The sequence below is a fragment of the Diaporthe batatas genome, assembly GCF_019321695.1.
Source record: "Diaporthe batatas strain CRI 302-4 chromosome Unknown Contig00003, whole genome shotgun sequence".
In the NCBI taxonomy this organism is placed as follows: Eukaryota; Fungi; Ascomycota; class Sordariomycetes; order Diaporthales; family Diaporthaceae; genus Diaporthe; species Diaporthe batatas.
This window is the reverse complement of record NW_025408550.1, coordinates 2,455,330-2,473,718: the sequence shown is the minus strand read 5'-3', so window position 1 is coordinate 2,473,718 and position 18,389 is coordinate 2,455,330. Positions and strand designations below refer to the sequence as shown.

The window sequence follows — 18,389 nt, the reverse complement described above, 5'->3', positions numbered from 1 at the left end:
CATGTCTCCAATCCAAGAGCCGCTGACATCCATCCAGAACAGGAACTTATCTGCTACAAACCATCCGGCACATAAAGCAAGTAGATAAGTACTTTTTGGGTTCTCACTTCAATTCGACCTTTTGGTCATTTATACAAACTCGAGGCCACGATACTGTGGTCTATCATTGATCCTCCCTTACTGCTCGGTGCCATGTCGAACCCGCCCAGAAATGATGGCGAACGCCTAAAGTCCATAAGGAAGAGATTGTATGAGGTGCAAGGTGCAGACAGGCTCAAGCTATGGCTCGAATACACCGTTGCGCAGGACGAGGACCCAGAGCTGCAGGTACACCGACACGATGCCCTCTCCAGGGCTCCCTCCCGTCCGCACATTCCACTTCATGCTGACCCTCGCTTGTACGCCAGGAATGGATGTCAAGATGTTCACCATTTCTGAAACTCCACTCATGGTCTGTGGATGACCCAAACCACCCCAAGGTCGTATTCAAGGTGAGGACGAGTTGTCCTTCGTGGTCGTCATGTCTTCCGAGGGCTCCCTGGAGTTGTGCAGGGACGATTTCTGATACAGCATGACACAGTATACTATCCAGCAGAATAATTGCAACAGGATGGGCAATGCCCATGGGGGCCACATTGCCAGCCTCTTCGACTGGGTGACAACGATGCCGCTGACCTTGGTCAACAAGCCCGGGTTTTGGTTCTGGCTGGGGGTGAGCAGGACGCTGAATGTGACCTACCTCAAACCAATACCACTCGGCGAGGAGATCTTGGTCGAGGCGGAAATCCTGAGCATCGGAAGGAGGCTGGCTACGATCCGGGGCACGATGAGGAGGGCTAGCGACGGGACTCTGCTCACCGTGTGTGAACACGGAAAGGTTAATGCTGACCCCGAGGCCGGCAGCAAGCTTTAACTCAAGCCCAGTGTGAGATTTGTTCACGACTCGGGTCTTCCGAGTTGGCGTTTACCTAGAGGGAAATATACTCTACACAGCGTGTACACGTGTAGATACACGCAGAGGTACAACATGACATACAGGTCATGTGCGTGCATAGACAGGGGGTACATCACGGAATGAACCCAATCCCCCCTAGTTTGTACAAGGGGACGATGTCTGGAATTGTTCGTTGGTGGCCCGCTTAGCCAGCCTACTTCCGAGAAAGTGAAGATGAGGATCATACATTGCCTTGAAGTTGTGTCTGGATTAAGTACCTCGGTACCTAGGTAACTAACACTTGAGCAGAGTAATCATCATCAAGTACACGCAACGGCATATCTAGACCAACACCACTCCTCACTGGTCACCGTCCCTCCTGGTCAACCAACAGAATAAACAAATCGTTGTTTTATTCCGCGGGACTATCCGCCTCGAGAGCTCCCATGCAATATAGCGTTGGCCCGAGGAAGACGAAGGGCCCACCCCGCATTTGCTCGGCAGCGCATGGCAGAGCACCTGCGACGGCCAAATCGGACTTATGCTTATTTCCTCGTCCATTTCGCGGGCTCGGATCTTATTGCGCGCACATCTCAAGCTTTGGGCGTTGGGCCGGGAGCTACAAACCCCAGGATACCTGCCTAAGTACTAAGCATGCTCCAGTCCCCGGAAACCAAGCTCAACTCCGAGACAGGTCCACCTGGTACCCCGACGACTGGCAACGTCTCGCCGTCATCTGTCCACCGGCACAGACTGACTCCATCCTAGCGAGTGAGCCACCGTTGAATTATTTAATGCAGTAATATCTCTGAGAGCCTCAAAATTACACCCCCCCCCCCCCACACCTCACCCACTGTTCGCTGTGCGAACAAGTGTTTCCCCCCTCTGATCGGAACTGCCGGGCTGTGTTTCATCAAACTATCGCTCGCATCATGGTCCTCCTCACACAGCTACCACTAGAGATCGTGAGCCATGTCCTGAGCTTCGTGGACCCCGAGGACCTGGCAACGGTCAACACGACCTGTCAGTACCTGTATCATGCTGTGAAGGATAACAACGCCCTGTTTCGAGCTGTGTATCTGCGCCATCTTGTGAGTCTCGGTACTTGTTTGCCTCACAACACTGAATCCCCGGGATAGGATGACTGCTAATTAGGCCGCAATATCTAGGATGCACCACCCCAACCAGATGCACAACTCGATTGGATCCAAGAAATCCAAGATCTGGTCAAGCTGAAACGCATATGTGCTAGCAAGCAGCCCGAGAGGGCGAGCTCTCACCCGCTGTTCTCGGGGGATGCATGTGGGAGAGATGTCCTAGACGAAGGGCAGAACGATGACCTCCCTTTTGTCTACAACACCGTCACCCGTCTCCTGCAGCACGTCACATCGCAGGCCACCCGCCCAAGGCCGAGCGTCACGTACGGGGAGAGCCGGAACGCGAGCATCCTGCGCGAGTGCTTCTCCCACGAGTCGGCCGTCCACGCCTTCCTGTGCAGGTCCTTTCTCTTCCAGCGGGCGCGCGCCCCCATAAAGAAGTTCACGTCGCCCAAGCAGCCGCCCACCGAGGAGCGCCAGATGTCCGCCAAGCTGCACTGCCTGTACGGCTCCCCCGTGCTCAACTATGGCCGCCTGCGGTCCAGCAGGACCCACCCCTTTGCCATCAGCAAGGTCTATGACATCCGCGAGTACACGGCCCGCACGCGCTGGGGCCCGTTTATGGACGAGGGCCCCGACGGCAGCCATGTCGGCGATGACGGCCCGCGGGACCAGCCGGGTTATAAGGTCGACTGGGAAAAGGTCGAGGCGATCATGATTGTCCTTTGGCACAACATGAAGTTGAAAGGTCTGGACCGCCTGCCTGTCTTTAACCACTTCTGGGGCAGGCCGTTTGGCGGCTGCTGGCCGGACAGCTACGTCCCTGAACCGACGAATAGGCATGTCACGGACCTGGACCTGCAAGATCCTTACGATGTGACCGGGACTTGGCTGAGGGTAATGAAATACTCCCCTCGCCCCGGGGGCCCTGGCCCAGCGTCATGGATGACGGGCAAGCACTGATCCTATTTTCGCAGATCGTCTGCTTCCTCGACTACAACGACTTCTTCGCATACAACTTCCCACCCCACGACGATCTCCCGGACTATCTGCCCCGGCACGCCCTTGACGAGCTTGAGGCAACACGGCTGATCGTGGTCAAGATCCGCGTCACAAAGATCGAGCCGCCCGGGCCCGAGGACGGCCAGGCCCTCCCCGTGGTGCACTTCGAGGGCCTCTCCAAATCCCTGGACTCCAGCCTGGACGAGAACGCAAACTCGGGCCTCACAGGTGAGGTTATTTCCGCCAAGAGTACTTGGTTTCTTTCCGCGGGCGTGCCCACCCCCAGCCGCCCTCTATTTCCTGCCCCCTTTGACCCTTCGGCCCGTACACTTTGTGAAACAAAGAAGCAGTGGCTGGGTTGTGCGGTGGGTGGTGCTGACAGTTCGACGACAGGGACCGTCCGCCTGACCAGGGAGGGCGAGGTGCGCTGGACAAGCCACTCCATTTTCAACGGCGAGGAGAGGTGGCGCAGCGAGAGCGTCCAGGTCGGCGGCCTCAGGTCGGCCAAGGTGGTCGGGAACTGGTTTGACAAGTGAGCGCGGGCGATTTAGACATTCATGTCCTGCCAGGTGCTAACCACCACCCTGCAGGGACTACGACCCGTCCGGCCCCGTCGGCCCAACCGCATTCTGGAAAATCGCGGACCGCCACCCGGGCAGCCGCGACGATCGTATGCGTTGTCTTTCTTAGCAGCCCATACCTTACACGCAAACCCGTTGACTTGTCAGACAGGCATCACCGAGAATGACTACCGCACCCTTATCGACGGGATAGAAGAGGAGGTTTACCTCACGCCCGCAGACGGCGACGGCGACGAAGAGCTCGGCCCTTTGAGCGTGTTCCAGGTAATCCAAGCAACCCGGGGAGGAGAGAATTTCAGCTTGAAATTTGTGCTCCAGCACCTGGCTGACTGACTGCCTCAACGCTCTAGATAAACTCTGATGATGAGGAATACGAGTTTCCAGAGGATGAGGATGAGGATGAGGAAGATGACGACGGGAGCGAGGAAGGACGTCCCGGCCCGGCTGAGGGCGCGGGAGAAGATTCTTACAGCGAGGGGGGAGAGGATAGCGATGGGGATGTATTTGTCCTCAGTGGGATGAGGCCGCAAGGCCCGGACGAGAAAAAGGATTAGGCTGGGCCTGGAGTAAGTACTAATGGAAGGGCAGGGGGCCAGCCGTGTAGGCACGGAGCACCTCATCATGCAGTCGTAATAACTTTTCTTGTCAACCGGGTCTGAGCAATTGCGTTTTTGATGTTGGTTTTGCGGAACCAAGCTGAGTTACGGAGCGAGTGTTGGGTATACAGCACATGAAATACCATCACGTCGAGAAGGCGGTTCTGTCAGGTACATGGGCTGGAATTCGCCCAACCATAGATAGATCCATTTTTCAACATATAAGGGCCGAATCAAAGCAAGAGACATAACAGCCTAAGCATCAACGCACCGGGGTATATAAGTGTACAAAACCTCCAATTTCAACCATGTCCCCGTTTCCTGATAATGCACACAACATCCGCTCTCCAATGTCCAGACCAGAGACACAACCTGTCTTTCTTCTCCCTTGGCTCCAATTTCTTTTGTGCCGCAGTCGCCCCCTTGACTGCTGCGCTTCTCATGAACAGTCGTCAGATTCATCAAACCATGGTCCCCGCGTTGAGGTTCACACAGTTGTTCAGCAGCGTCGCGCCCTCGTGCAGCAGCTCCCACCTCGTCGTGAGGAACGTGTCCTTCAGCACCAGCATCAGCGAGCTGTTTTTGTTCAGGCCCTTCATCGTCCTCAGGTCCTCCGGGTAGCTCGTGCCGCCGTACGCCATCAGGTACTCCCTCATCTCGCGGATGCGCTCCGACTTGGAGCTCGGGACCACGGCGTCCGGGCACGGGCCCTCCAGTGCGTGCCCGTAGCTCCAGACCACGAGCGCGGCAAAGTACAGGACCCACGGCCGGTTCAGCAGGACGTCCTCACGTGCGCAGTAGGGCAGGTCCGTGTCCGAGTACGAGTGCGGGTGGCTGTTGTAGCCGTTGGGGCGCTGGTTCCCGCTCTGCTCCAGGAGGACCGAGCTCAAGAACTTCAAGGCGTACCACGTGGCATCCCTAGCGCGGACCGAAGGCGCCCAGATGTCCTTCATGCGCCTCTGGGCGCTGCTGAGGTCCTGTGCTCCGATGGCTCTGCCGAGGAGGCGCTTGGCCCGGGCAAAAATCTGGCAGTCGACAATGTCGACATGCATGGCCAGGTGCGCCAGGTTGTGGAGGACAACGCGACTCTCAAACACGGCGTTGGCGTCATTGCGATCGGCTGCCTCGAAGCTGCTGTACGGATCTGATGGATTGTCACCCCGTTTTAGTGACTTGTCGAAGTCCCCCTTCCAGGAGTCAAAGGCTCGAGTGAGCGTGCCGCGCCATTTGTCACGGCCGCCCAAGGCCGATGAGACACCTCCGCCCAAAGAATTCACTTGAAGATCTCGTTGGTTCATATGCCAGCTGACGTTGAGCAGTCCAGCCATGAGAATCATTCTTCCGAAAGAGTTGGTCTGGACCTCCTGAGAGCTGAGAGTCCGTTTCAAGCCCTCGAGGAATGGTACGGGCTTGATTCCGTTTGAGTAAAAGTTGGCCTCAATTCGGCCAACTTCAGCTCCGCTCTGGGCCCTCCAGAGTTTCTCATCGCATGGGAGGGGCAGACGCATCTCGTGAGCCACCATGACTGTCGAATGTCCGAACATTGTCGCATGAATCGAGTCAATGACGAAAGCCGCGAAAGCAGCGCGACGGGTGGCCTCGTTGGTGATCCAGTGATTCCACCACTCGTCCGGGGTATGTGCAACCCCGGAAGTGGACGAGTGTCGGGAGCCCATCTTGTCGTCTCTTGGGTTAGGTGGGGAGTCCAGAGCGGACTTCCCAATCAACGATCGGCCGCGCCGCATCAGGGTAATCGTCGTTGCATGGTGGATGTGCGCCCGCTCGTGCAGTTCTCTGGTCGAGTACATCTTCTCGTACAGCTCCAAGAGAATGAGCGTCTGGAATACCCACAACTTCGCCGGTGGCCTAAAGTTTGTATCCATGAAGGTCTCCCATCTGAGATGCCAGGCCAGGAAGTTCGACAGTTCAGCCCCGAGATCCGTGACTTTTTGGCCGTGAGCCTTGTCAAGGTTCGCGGCGCCAATTGTCATCATCGAGATGAGCAGCAAGGTAGGAGTCCGGTCAGGCGAAAACGTAGGCTTGTGAAGTATAGGTATTTGGTCGCTGAAATGCAACCAGTATGAGCCGATGTAGGCTTGCATCATCTTGCGGCTAAGCATGTGCTCATCGGTCCGTTCACCTTCGATGAAGCTTTCTCTCTTGTGCTCGACTGGGGCGCGCCCGTTCTCGTGGAAGCGTTCTTTGATGAATTCGAAGATCTCGTTGGCCTTCTCTTCGGAAAGCACCGTCTCGGGGAGGTTTTGATCCAGTAAGTTGTTAACCGCCATGACCTGCTGTGGCCCAGTATTTGGGAAGTAGCCCATCTGATTGGGCTCTGTCCCGTAGTAAGGGACACTATACTGAGCAGGGTCGCCATAACTTCTCAGAGTCAGCTTCAGAATCCAAATGACGCGCACGGTTGGGTGTCAGAAACACGCCCGAGTTGGAGACTTACTTGTTATACTGGGGTACCATGTGACTCATGGGGTTGCCATCAGGACCCTGGGTGTTGAATAGGTAATTCATGAAATCTTCGGGCATTCCAACATAAGGGGATTTGTTAAGGACACTGTCGCTGCCAAAGACAGGTATAGTAGTCTGGCTGCTCATGTTCTCCAGAAGTACCATCTCGCCAGCGGGCTGTGGCTGGCCTTGGGAATACTCATTCCCACTCTGTTGTGGTGTATAAGGTTGCCCGCTGTCCCGCGGCACGGTCGCTGACGATACTGTGGAGGCGAAATTAGATGGCGGCAGGGTGAATGGAGGGAAATTTGCATGCCCAGAGTATGGTGTTGCAGATTGAGGAGTGTCGCCGGGGTGACTCTGGAATCCCTGTTGCGACGCCGGGGACATGACTCCATAGGGGCCGACATTCGTCTGCACGGAAGGTCTCTGTGGGCCATTCGGGGATTGGTGTTGTGGCTGCTGGCCCGGAAGGGGGCCGTATGCAGGGCTTGATCGCATGTAGTTAGCGGTATTATGATGCTGTCCGTTTGGATGTGGGAAAACAGGTGGCGTGTTTGTCACAGAAGTATACGGGCTCGCTGCAGGGTCCTGAAAATGCGGATGCGAGTGAGGCCCCATATAGCCACTTCCAGGCCTGTTGGCCTCGGGCGAGAGTGAGCCAGGAGGAAACGGGTGGCGGCCGTCAGCCGCCGGTGAGACTTGTCCAATCATTGAGTCTCTTCGATTGAGCGCTGAGCCTTTTGCCGTGTGTCTGTCTCTGTGCCTGTTGCACAAGTCCAACCGGACGAACTGCCGAGTGCAGTCGGGAAAATCACACTTGTAGATTTGCTTTGGGTTGTGATTAAGTTGGTGTCGATATCTGCGACAGATGTCAGTAGGCTGCACACACGCTCAGGAGCGAAGCATGGTAGCTGCTCACAGGTGCTCAGCTCTTGAGTAACTCTTTCCACAGCCGTCGTGAGGGCATTCAAACTTCTTGTCAAGCCCCTTGCGGCTCCTCCGTCGTTTCCTGGCAGGCCCGTCTTCACCGTCCGATGAGTCTCCGCCGTCATCGGCGTGGTCGTCGTCCATATCATGGTCATGAGCCTCCGCCTTCAGGTCACCCTGGCTAAGTGACCGGGAACGACCAACGTCGTCCATCCTATTGTTCTCTGGCGGGGTTGGCTCCTGGGTCGGAGACATAGCCAGTTGAATGTCGCCAGGATGTGAGGCCAGTACCGAGGTCATGGCTTCGGGTTGTTATTGGCCAATTGACTCGTGTCTGGTGGGATTTCCCTGCGGTAGCTGCTCCTCGGATGGCTTTCTTTCTCAGTCAGAGAACCATTCGACTGCTGGTATCATGTGGCTGACACCTGCCGATGGGAACTGTGCCGGTCGTCACACAGCACGAGAGGGGCTGGTACGGCGTCGGCAGGTGACCAGACACTCCTTTTTGCGGAGGACCGGCTGGCTGCGGGCAAATCGGATATCGTCGACTAGACCCCGGTCGCACTGCAGCTCAGCACAGCTCAGGATTCAGAAGCTGGTATGTTCGCCCGTCTCAAATGCTTCTGTTTCCACTAGGGCACTCTCAGTCCGGGTCGTGGTTCGCTCCCTGTTCAACGCCAATGCGTGAGATTGAGCTAAATCCCGCTGCTAGAAAAAAAAACGCCCGAGCAGTAGTGCTGGTGTTCAAAATATCATGATCGAGGGTGCTTCAGCGACACCATGGGTCGACGCCCCGGAGTATTAAAGTTCGCTGCAAGCCCTTGGTGAGCCGGGATAGGTCGACTGAATGATCGTCACAGCCAAGCAGGCGATCCACAGCCTGATAGCTCTGTAAGAAAATCAGCCGTGACTGCTCGGTGCACAGAGAGAGGTGTGTCGTCTGTTGAGGGCAGTATGACAGGTGATAAGCTGGGTTGTGCATGTGAGAAAAGAGAGATGAGAAGGTCAGGACGGGGAAGTGTGGCCGGAAAGACGGGGGCAGTGGCGGGACTAAAGCGAGGCAGCGAGGTAGCGAGGGCAGGGGCAGACCATCACAACCAATACTTTTGCGCCGACGACTTGACAGACGCAGGAGGGTATGAAACGAGAAGGTCGAGGATGGGCCAGATTTGGCCCGGAAGGCGTCGACGATGGGGTGGTGCAGCGAGGTGTGGTATCTTGCCCAAACAAGTATCCTGTGATAATCGACAAGGAAGACGGACAACCCGCAAGATGAAGGTGGATTAGGAGGCAATTCAACAGAGACCATGTATCCGAGTCAAGAACGGCCCTGTCGCGGGAAGGGGCATGACAAGAGGAGATCCAGCCCGGCGGGCTGGAGATCCGCGGGGTGGAGGGCAGCGTGCAGCGGCATCGACGAGAGCTCACATGCGGAGGGGCTGAGGGGCGGAGGGATGGGCGCCAAGGGATAGACGACAGGCCAGAAACCACAGGCACATACACACGCACATCTGACTGACCTGGGAGGAGGCTTGCGCGGGGGATGTGGATTTCTAGAAAACAGAGGCCCAAAGCCTTGGTGGGCCACAAGAGACAATGGCGGCCCTGCAGCGGGCGTGGGGTTTGCAGGAGAACTAGGTCTAAGACTCCAGGAGTGCAACCTCTACCCCGTATGTGTCGAGAATGGCCCGTCGCACGAGGGCTCGCCGTTTGATTGCCGCAGTGGATGGTCGTTCAAGGGGCGGCGTCGAGATTGAGGCTGCCGTTTGACAAGAAAAACCAACGATGGAAAAAAAAAAAAAGAACCAAGGACACACACACGGGCCGGCTCTGGCCACTACCCCGGATTTTGTGGGAGCTTGCTTGGTGAGACTGCCCACGGTTTCCCGGCCTTGTTCGCTGATCTAGGCTCGCACGGAAGTTCAAGTTGGCAGGGCCCCTTCTGTGGGTTTTGTCGTCCTTTGCTGGGAGCTTAGAAGTGGGATGAATTGAAGAGCGAGTACCTGGGACGGGGGGCGTGTGGGGGTTTTATGAGAGACCACGGTTGGTCCCACTGATTCCTGTCCCGCCCCAGGAAGCCATGCCTCTGCTCTGGGGAGGCAGGCAGGAGAGGTACATGGTCTGCGCTGCTACAATACTTACTGTGTAGGCGCTATGGCATCCCAGCATGCAGTAGCCTGGACGGACAGCTCAAGGGCAGCCATCAGGTGGGAGCTGGAGAGGGTATGCTGCCGACTGCCGGCGGAGAGTCATCTTACGGCGCCCACCCCCCTCCGGCGGAGACGAGTGCTGCAGCTCGAGGCTACAATATTGCGCAAGCGCAAACAGGTGCAGAGAAGACGGATGCTGCACCGAGTCCATCCACCCCGTCTGGAGTAGCTCTCATTGCGACTCTCCTCAGGGCCCACTCGCTTCCGACCCGACTTGTACTTTAATCACCGTCCCGAAAGACGAGCCACCACTGCCATTGCGGGTGGGTGGTGGGGGGCAAGGGTGGTTGGGGGACCAGAGCTGCACACAGGAGCCGTCTATCCTGGCAGCCTGGGCTGGCTTTTTAACTTCGATGCAGCTCTTGCTGCTCGACACACCCCTGCCCAACTATGCATTTTGAGGCTTGTCCTGGCTTGCTGCGTCCTGTCCAGACCTGCCTGCCCAGATGCTGATCCATCCCCATGGACTATGGCGCACCCTCCACGGTGCCACCCCGTCCAGAGTAAGCACCCCACAATTTGGGGCATGCGCCCTTGCCATGCCTGCCCCTGTCTCTCTGTGGAATCCTCGGCTGAAATTGGGGCACCTCGCGATCAGAGCTTCTTCATCTCTGATTCCGGGCGGGCCAGGTCGAAATATCGTGGGTCCGTCGCAGTCTATTTCCATTTGATCCCGCCCTTATTATTGCTTGCTTTTTCAGATCGCCCCGGGGCAGGGCGCATATGGCAATGCAATCCGGTGACAAGCGATTTCAGCTTGTCCTCGGGGCGTGGAGGTTCTGGCGCGGCCCAACAGGGGGTACCCCTTGAACGCCCACCCTCTTCTCACAGTAGCCCGCCCGATCTGCAACACACCTACCGAGACTCTTTTTGGAAATGGTTGGGGGGTAAGGTGGTGGTGGTGCAGAGCAGCACTTGAGGCACATGAAATTCCTCACTAGCTTGCAGCGACGGCGACTGCACACGCAAACTGTACACATGGAAGGTGGCAGGCGCGTGCACAAAGTTACGACGTGACGAGGTGGCTAGGCCTTGCGCATGGCATGTTCGAGATATGGCTCGCTCGAGAAGTCGCGGCTGAGTACTGGTGGATCTCATCGATACAGTTTGTCGACCATCTGCAAGATCGGTGCTTCGCAGGCCAGAACTGGGCACCCATTCGTTGGTAGGCATAGCGAGGGTTCAGTGGGGGTTTGCACCATTCCAGGCCTTCATGCCTGGACGTGTCGTGTTGCCGCTCACAATACGCCATTGTACGCGACGACATCCCAGCCCTCCTTGCCTGGTGGTTCCCATAGTCTGATCCTGAGTGTTTCCTCTTCTCCAGGAGCGTCTGTGTAACTCGATTGAACAATTGCTGCGGCCCAAGGGGGGGGGTGAAACCAAATGGAAGGTTCGGTTGTCGCTGCGAGCGCCGTCTGCAGGGCTACCAACTTGTCATCCTGAGGCAGGGTCTGGCTTGTCTCGACCCGAGTAGACCCTGATACCCTGCCAGCCTGCCAGCCTGCCCGCGCGGTCTCTAGCCAGAGATTTGTTGGCCCTATGGCTTGGCCGCCTTGCCTGCCCGCGGGGCTACAGGATCAGCATGTTCTGGTACGTCTCGGGGACTCGATCGAATTGGGCAACACGCCTCGTGAGCTGTCACATTTTTGTGCAGCGCGGAGATGCCCCAAGGCCTGGTTTCACGACCGCAGCTGACCATTGGCGTGTCGACCATCCAGACTGCCAGACCATCACGTTGTGCTGTCGAGCAACCAAGGTTGGGCCCGTACGGAGCACTGCCAGAACTGCCTTGGGCGCTGGCCCAGGGGCCCCAAGAGCTGCGCGCCCCGTCATGATCCCAGGGCTCCAGCCGTGATCGGTGATCTATTTAGGCCAAGCTGGCCAGACCCCGGAACGGCAATGAAACTGAACCCGACTGTCTGGGGCAATGGATTGACTACTCTTGCCTGACCGGAGACTGTGCGCGGGATGCCTGGTTGCTGGTCGAGCTAGAGGCGGATAGACCATCTAAGCGCGTTTTACGAATCCATCCACCCAGCCAGCTGGGAGCATGATTCAGCGGGCCCTCGCCGGCTTGGGCGTGGGGGTGAGTTCAGCCGCGCGTGACGCTGGACCCTCTCTGCCCGACGACGCTTGCAAGGCTTTGGAGAGTCGCAACAGCGTGGGATACAGGTGTTTAGTCCGTGGACGCCGCGGGTGACGGCCGTGGGCTAGTGAGCCTTGCCGCAACAGACATGGCCGCCCCCAGGTATGATCCGTGCTCGCAAGGCGACAATTCCCGTACTGTACCATGAAGTGACGCCCGGCATAGTCCCACTGCCCCTTCACCTGACCCGGCTAGTGACTGGTGACGTGGTGTGTTTATGTGCTCCTTGCTGGCCAGGCAGCCAGGCTGGCATCGATCGGGGCGGTGCGAGTGTCCGAGAAGACGCGCACAAAGTAGCGCATGATGCCGGCCTCTGGAAGCGCATAGCTTTGTGTAGCAATGGTGACCTGTGGCTGGCAATTTTGGGAAGCTCGGTGCGGGATCGGCGGCCACAGTAGGTAGCCCGCAATGCCAGCAATGCCAGAATTGCCCCTGCGTTGCAGGCTGACGGCAGCACATTGCCTGCACGCCCTCCTGCTCACTGGGCGATGGCATTGTCCGACAGCTCCGGCGACTCGCATTACAGGCAGGCAGCTAAGGAATAGTGCGTCCAGGCCATGCACGCATTGGCAGGTTGACGGCGCAGAAAAGAGGCAGCTCGCCCTCGGCGCTCGCTCGGCCGCAGGTGCCACCTCGGGCAGCAGAAGACCGACGAGGTTCAAGCGACGTGATGGGTGAGAACTGTCTGTACACTACAGGCTGCAAGAACACTTCGGGATTGACCCACGATGCGGCGAATCTTGGCCACGTGATGAGATCGAGCTGCGGTGGGTGAGACTCGAGTGGGCGGGTTGACCCAAACCTTGGAGCGGTGGGGGAAGAGGCACTCAAAGATGGAGCCGAGCGACGTGGGAGCAGTCGTACCAGGATTTTCATCATACCAGGGTACAACAGACAGACGGGTGACATATGTACCAACAAAATAGTCAAGCTCGGCTTGCAACACCTGATGATCTCTTCCCGTACGGAGACTTTGACGATTGCGTTCGAAACCGAGGTGCAGAATGCATGCAACAATTTTGCCCCGACGCGCCGAGGACCTTCGACCTTCTCAATAGAGGCTGCTGGACGGCACGGAGGTTCCAACGGCTCAAGGTCCGTTACAATACGGAGTACTCCGTACACAGAACATGGCCGGCCGGTGGACGGCTGGCTGGCGAGATCGGCTAGCCGCTCTGGGAAATCCAATTAAGGGTGGGATGGGCATTTGGACCCCTGCACATGAGCACAATCAGATTCGTGACCTAACCCCACACTTGCAACCGACCGCCGGTACTGGGCGCTCGCTGGTTGCCAACCCGGGGCTGGTAGCCTGGCAGGCTGGCTGGCTGGCACTTGTTCCGACCGAGGGCGAGCACTGATCTCACAATGAAGTCTCCTTTGCGACACCCCCGGCTCACCTTTGCGATTTGACGGTGACTCGACCTGCTGCTGGACTTGTACGGAACCGAAGAACCGTCTGCGATTCTCTCCTTCACAGCAATTATTGCCCAAGCTGCAACTGCCCCCCCCCTCCCCCAAGTCTCGCTCGTCCTCCGGCCCACCATGCCTCCCAAAAAGGCCCATGACGACTCGGAACCCAAGTCGACCCATACCAAAGAGAAGAACGGCCACGGCCACGCCAACGGGAAGATGCGCCGTGTCGCCAGTTCCACCGGGTCGAACTTGAAAGAGGTCACAAACGCTGCAAACATGCCCTCACCTCCCACAGAGGCGGTCGCGACAAACGCACCCGCTGCAAACCCAAGCGTGAGTCTTCCCGCCCGCGCCCCTGGGTCTAGAGCCCTCTGCTTGCTCCGAGACGCAACCGCTGACCGTGTTCCGTGACCTGCAGATCCAGTGGACCACCTTCGACCGTGACTTTCTTCACCGATACCGCCGCGAGCACCACCTCGCAACCCCGACCGCCTACGCAAGCGACTACCGCTCGTGGGTCCTGACCAAGCCCGGCAGCATTGGCCTCCACTCCCCAACACTAGCAAGAAAACAAGCCTTCCGACGCCAGACCAAGGGCCAGTTGGCGAACACGGTGCGGAAGCACTTCAGCAGTCAGGCCGTCCAGGAGAATGACGCCGTCGTGGACTTTGTGCACCGGGTCAGAAGAGGTCGGCTGACCAAGACGAGCATTCTGCCCAGGGCAGGGAAGAAAATGACGGAGCCTGACAGGATATGACTGCTCGTCCGTCATCAACAAAGTGTATTTATGGGTAAATATGTATCTCGCGGCTGGCGTTGAGGGCGGTCAAGGTGGCACTCACAGGCATTGGTTTCCGGTGGCCTAGGCTTGATTTTTTTTTTTACGGTTCTCTGCTCTGGGACGGAAGCAGAAAGATTCTGGTGGAGGGCCAGACTGGCGTTGGGCATTCATGCATTATGACTTAAAGATACTCCTATACTGGGTTTCCAGTGTTCGTCATACGGATCAATCTCTAGACTACATCTCCTGACGGCCTTGTCTTTGGCTCTGTGCCACCACCCACCATTCTCAGTGGCAGCTGCCCCTTGTGCCACCAAGGAGACCAAAGGCGGAATCGCGCGACCTCGGCGATAAGACGCGACTCCACCCTTTCCAAGGCTCTTATCGGCAGACAAGCTTTAGTGCAGATGACGCACTGGCTTGTGCCTCAGGCAGGCAGCCTGCTAATCGTAGATACCTACATAGTAAGCCTGCATGGGTCCCAAAAAGTTTGTGCATGACTTCTACAAGCAAAGAATCACGTCCTGGATTGCTGGTGTTTAGGAAATCTGGAGCAAATAAGGTGAATAACTTGTGCAATCTTGAATTGCACATTGCACTTGAATTATTTCTCAGGGAAGTAAATGTAGACTGTCCAAGCCACTCGTCCCAAGATCACAGTATTCCGCCGTCACTTGCTCCGTAAGCTTTTCCAATGACGGCTCGTGCAATTGACGTCCTGCTGTCCAGGGGTGTCGCACAAGCTCCCAGCCCGCCGGCTCTGTAGTGGGTCGGCCACCGTCGGCGTTGCAACCAGTGGTAAAGTTCTAGATTTTTCCAAGATATTCTCTGCAGAACAGGACAAACCCCCCTCCGACTTCAACATTGCCGCCAATTTTGGGAACTCGCCTACCCCTTCAATGCATCTGGTGCTTCTCGTTGAAACATGCAACCAAGCATTGTAGTTCGAGCCGCGGCTCCTGCCCGGCCGCTCAAGCCGGCGCAAATCTGCGGACGGAGGCTCTCAATCTCGCCCTGCTCCGCGCAAGCACGAAAGCTTCATACTGTCGCTCCTGGCCCGGCACAGGCGAGGCGGCAGCTGCAACGGAAGTGCGGTCTGCAGCCCGCTTCAAAAAGGGTAGGTCAGAACCAGTTGACTCTTTGGCTTCTACAACGGCGAAGCCGTCTTCTGCGCGCAGAGTTCAGGGAGCTAACCGAGGACCAACTCGACAGGCTTTCCACGCGACGAGGATACAACGCGCCCCGATCAAGGACCCATACAAGGCCCTGGGAGTCAGCAAGAGTGCCTCGGCGTCCGATATCAAAAAGGCGTACTACGGTCTCGCCAAGAAGTTCCATCCCGACACCAACAAAGATCCGAAAGCCAAAGACCAGTTCGCCGAGATACAATCCGCCTACGAGATCTTATCAGACCCCAAGAAGAAGGAACAGTACGACCAGTTTGGCGCCGCCGCCTTTGACCCCAATGCTGGGCCTGGCGGTCCAGGCGGCGACCCATTCGGCGGCGCGGGCGGTCCATTCTCGGGTTTCGGGGGCTTCGGCGGAGGCGGTGGTTTCGGGGGTCAGGGCTTTAACTTCGACGACATCTTTAGTCAGGCCTTTGGGGGCGGCGGAAGGAGAGGCGGGCGGAACCCCTTCCAGCAGGAGACGGCCGTGGTCGGCGACAACATCGAGGTGCAGGCGACCATATCCTTTGTCGAGGCCGCCAAGGGGACGAGCAAGACCATCACCGTCACGCCTCTGGTATCGTGTAGTACCTGTAGCGGCAGCGGTCTTAAAGAAGGTGCGAAGCGCAGCTCGTGTCATAGCTGTGGGGGCAGTGGCACGCGGGTACATTTCATGTCGGGCGGCTTCCAGATGGCTTCGACGTGTAACGCCTGCGGCGGGTCAGGAACGACGGTCCCCAAGGGCTCGCAATGCAAGCCCTGCAAGGGTGATGGTGTGGTAAGAGAGCGGAAGACGCTGACGGTGGACATTCCCGGCGGTATCGAGGATGGCATGAGGTTGCGGGTGGACGGCCAGGGTGATGCTCCTGCCATGGGTGCCGCGGCAGCCCCAGGCGCGAGGGGTATCAAGGGTGACCTGTTTGTGTTCGTCCGTGTTGCGCCAGACCAGAAGTTCAGCAGAGCCGGCTCCGACATTCTCTACACGGCCACAATACCCTTCACGACGGCTCTGTTAGGTGGAGAGGTCACCGTGCCAACCTTGGACGGCCAGGTTAATGTCAAGGTCGCAACTGGTACGGCAACGGGCGACAAGATGACCCTGGCCGGTATGGGAATGAAGAAGCTTAACGGCCGCCGTGGAGGGTCAGGAGATCTCAAGGTGGAGTTCAAGGTGAACATGCCCAAGTACCTCACAGCAAACCAACGGACGCTCGTGGAGATGCTGGCGGATGAGGTGGGTGACAAGACGGCAAAGCGGGTTATGGTCAAGCCTTCCGGCGGGTCGGGGACAGCATCGTAAGTTGCGAGCTCAATGGCGGCATGAGAGAATGGGCGGACTGATACTTGAGATCACAGCAGCAGCAGCAGTGGCGGTAATGCATCAACAACAGCCGAGGACCACCAGAATGAAGGATTTCTGAAGTCAATATGGCATAACCTGACGAACCACCCCGCCCACCGACAGAACAATGAGTCTGACGGCAAGACCGACGACTCGAACAAGAAGGATGGTGAGAAGAAGGATAGCGAGAAGAAGGAGTAAGCTCCAGGGGTCGAGGTTGTATATCACACGTTCTCCATATTGTCTGGTTTGATGATATGTACAAACAAAAAAGCAGAGATTGTATCTACTCCTTATACCTAGATAGACGGATATTCTGCATGGGCGGTGTTCATGGAAGTGACCGCCCTGGCGTTCTGAGACGGGGCTGTGAAAGGGGGAGGAGAGCCAGCAAGCAAGCCAGGGTCATGATAATGTTGTATGTCTGTATTAACAAAACAAGACCACTCCCACCAAGAAGAAACAGCAGCGCTTGAAACATTGAATGCCGGCTTTTGTTCCTGAAGTTCCTGATCTGTGAGCTCTGCAAGATGGACACAGCCCTCGTTGGAATTATTGGGTCTGTTGCATCTGTTAGACCCAGTTTGGCAAACGTGGGCAACTTTCTGGGGAAGCGTCTCTTGTCGCCCATGGCTGTTGAAAGGCTTGATGAGACCACATTCGCCACCCCGTCTGTCCTCCGGAAGTGTTCCTGTTCTATCAAGAGCCATTTCCAGGCCTACCGTCAAGAGTCGATGTGATGTCACCGGCGTAGAAGCATTGCCTCCGTGCAATAATGGGAAAGGGGCGTAGAGGATTGCTTCAGCTTACCCCCCTCCCTCCCAAAAAAGAAAAAAAAAAAGAAAAAAAAGAAAAGAAAAGGAAAACTTAGGTCGATCACCAACTCATGGCCTGGTCAATGGAATCATCCCAAGCCATTGACATATACGGATAGCCACGTGGAGCATTGGCGTTTCGCCTCTTCCCATTCTCAAATCATATTGAATTCCTTGTCGTTTGGGCTTCTCACTTGTAACTTAAGTATTCCATCACACAGTCAGATGTCGGAATGTTCAAATATCTGACTGTGCCGCCACACACGACACGTCTGAACCCACGGGTGTGGTCAACGGTAGCGGCTTTGTCTTGTTGTTGATTAGTGCTGATTGTGTAGAAGACAGTAGTACCACTGGGTCGGCCCATGTTTGACCCTATCATCATCCTAATATACTGCATGACGGTAAGTGAGAGCCACTTGGACGCGGTGGGCCACGTGTGAACTTAGGTCTGGCCTGTGAACTTAGGTCTGGCCTTTGAGACGCTTCGTTGCGTGTCCTGCCGGGTGTATAGGACTCTCCCAAAACTGTGTGAGATAGCTTTGTTATCCCACTGGCAGTCTCTGTATTCATGGGAATGACATGGGAAGTGGATACACAAGCTACAGGTTCAATTGGGGCGCAAAGATAGTGTTGCCACAAAAGGCGCAGACGAAGCCATACGTACCTACCTACCTAGGTACACACTTATATACGTACTTGCATACCGGTACCTGCCTACCTAGGTACTAAGTATGTACAAACAGCCAGCCCCCTCCCACCACCGGTCCAAAGCATGGGGAATCTCCGCGCCCGCCCAGCACAAGCTGACATGGCTGGCACCTCGTCTCGATCAAACAAAGAATGTGGAACACCACGTTGTTCGGAGACCAATGAGGAAACCAGGAACGCCAAATGATGGCTTGCG

General features: G+C 56.8%; 5 protein-coding genes across 5 annotated transcripts; 4 read left to right on the top strand and 1 right to left on the bottom strand.

Annotated features, from left to right (window-relative positions):
• The first annotated feature begins 16 nt into the window (after positions 1 to 16).
• KVR01_002743 (uncharacterized protein) lies at positions 17 to 1,137 on the top strand. Its single transcript, XM_044784873.1, has 3 exons — positions 17 to 327; positions 408 to 491; positions 581 to 1,137. Exons 1-3 carry the CDS (start codon positions 193 to 195, stop codon positions 911 to 913), a joined length of 552 nt encoding a protein of 183 aa, XP_044647758.1. The 5' UTR covers positions 17 to 192; the 3' UTR covers positions 914 to 1,137.
• A 729-nt stretch (positions 1,138 to 1,866) lies between these two features.
• Positions 1,867 to 4,168, top strand: KVR01_002256 (uncharacterized protein; the record flags this gene model as incomplete). Its single annotated transcript, XM_044781562.1, has 7 exons — positions 1,867 to 2,025; positions 2,104 to 2,928; positions 3,009 to 3,261; positions 3,427 to 3,565; positions 3,624 to 3,703; positions 3,766 to 3,878; positions 3,965 to 4,168. The coding sequence occupies 7 exons, from the start codon at positions 1,867 to 1,869 to the stop codon at positions 4,166 to 4,168; spliced, it is 1,773 nt and encodes a 590-aa protein (XP_044647271.1).
• Positions 4,169 to 4,671: 503 nt separating this feature from the next.
• On the bottom strand, positions 4,672 to 7,903 carry KVR01_002025 (uncharacterized protein; the record flags this gene model as incomplete). The annotated part of the gene is made up of 3 exons (XM_044783689.1): positions 4,672 to 6,589; positions 6,666 to 7,535; positions 7,596 to 7,903. 3 exons carry the CDS (start codon positions 7,901 to 7,903, stop codon positions 4,672 to 4,674), a joined length of 3,096 nt encoding a protein of 1,031 aa, XP_044647040.1.
• A 5,138-nt stretch (positions 7,904 to 13,041) lies between these two features.
• On the top strand, positions 13,042 to 14,408 carry KVR01_003496 (uncharacterized protein). Its single transcript, XM_044793776.1, has 2 exons — positions 13,042 to 13,711; positions 13,797 to 14,408. The coding sequence occupies exons 1-2, from the start codon at positions 13,508 to 13,510 to the stop codon at positions 14,133 to 14,135; spliced, it is 543 nt and encodes a 180-aa protein (XP_044648511.1). The 5' UTR covers positions 13,042 to 13,507; the 3' UTR covers positions 14,136 to 14,408.
• A 427-nt stretch (positions 14,409 to 14,835) lies between these two features.
• On the top strand, positions 14,836 to 17,152 carry KVR01_002898 (uncharacterized protein). The gene is made up of 3 exons (XM_044792746.1): positions 14,836 to 15,276; positions 15,372 to 16,621; positions 16,682 to 17,152. Exons 1-3 carry the CDS (start codon positions 15,085 to 15,087, stop codon positions 16,866 to 16,868), a joined length of 1,629 nt encoding a protein of 542 aa, XP_044647913.1. The 5' UTR covers positions 14,836 to 15,084; the 3' UTR covers positions 16,869 to 17,152.
• Positions 17,153 to 18,389: the final 1,237 nt, after the last annotated feature.

Coding starts and splice junctions, on each gene's coding strand:
- KVR01_003496 (XM_044793776.1), top strand. CDS start 13,508: ATGCCTCCCAAAAAGGCCCATGACGACTCGGAACCCAAGTCGACCCAT. Junction 13,712..13,796: donor CACCCGCTGCAAACCCAAGC/GTGAGTCTTCCC, acceptor CGTGACCTGCAG/ATCCAGTGGACCACCTTCGA.
- KVR01_002743 (XM_044784873.1), top strand. CDS start 193: ATGTCGAACCCGCCCAGAAATGATGGCGAACGCCTAAAGTCCATAAGG. Junction 328..407: donor ACGAGGACCCAGAGCTGCAG/GTACACCGACAC, acceptor CTTGTACGCCAG/GAATGGATGTCAAGATGTTC. Junction 492..580: donor ACCCCAAGGTCGTATTCAAG/GTGAGGACGAGT, acceptor AGCATGACACAG/TATACTATCCAGCAGAATAA.
- KVR01_002898 (XM_044792746.1), top strand. CDS start 15,085: ATGCAACCAAGCATTGTAGTTCGAGCCGCGGCTCCTGCCCGGCCGCTC. Junction 15,277..15,371: donor TGCAGCCCGCTTCAAAAAGG/GTAGGTCAGAAC, acceptor CCAACTCGACAG/GCTTTCCACGCGACGAGGAT. Junction 16,622..16,681: donor GGCGGGTCGGGGACAGCATC/GTAAGTTGCGAG, acceptor TTGAGATCACAG/CAGCAGCAGCAGTGGCGGTA.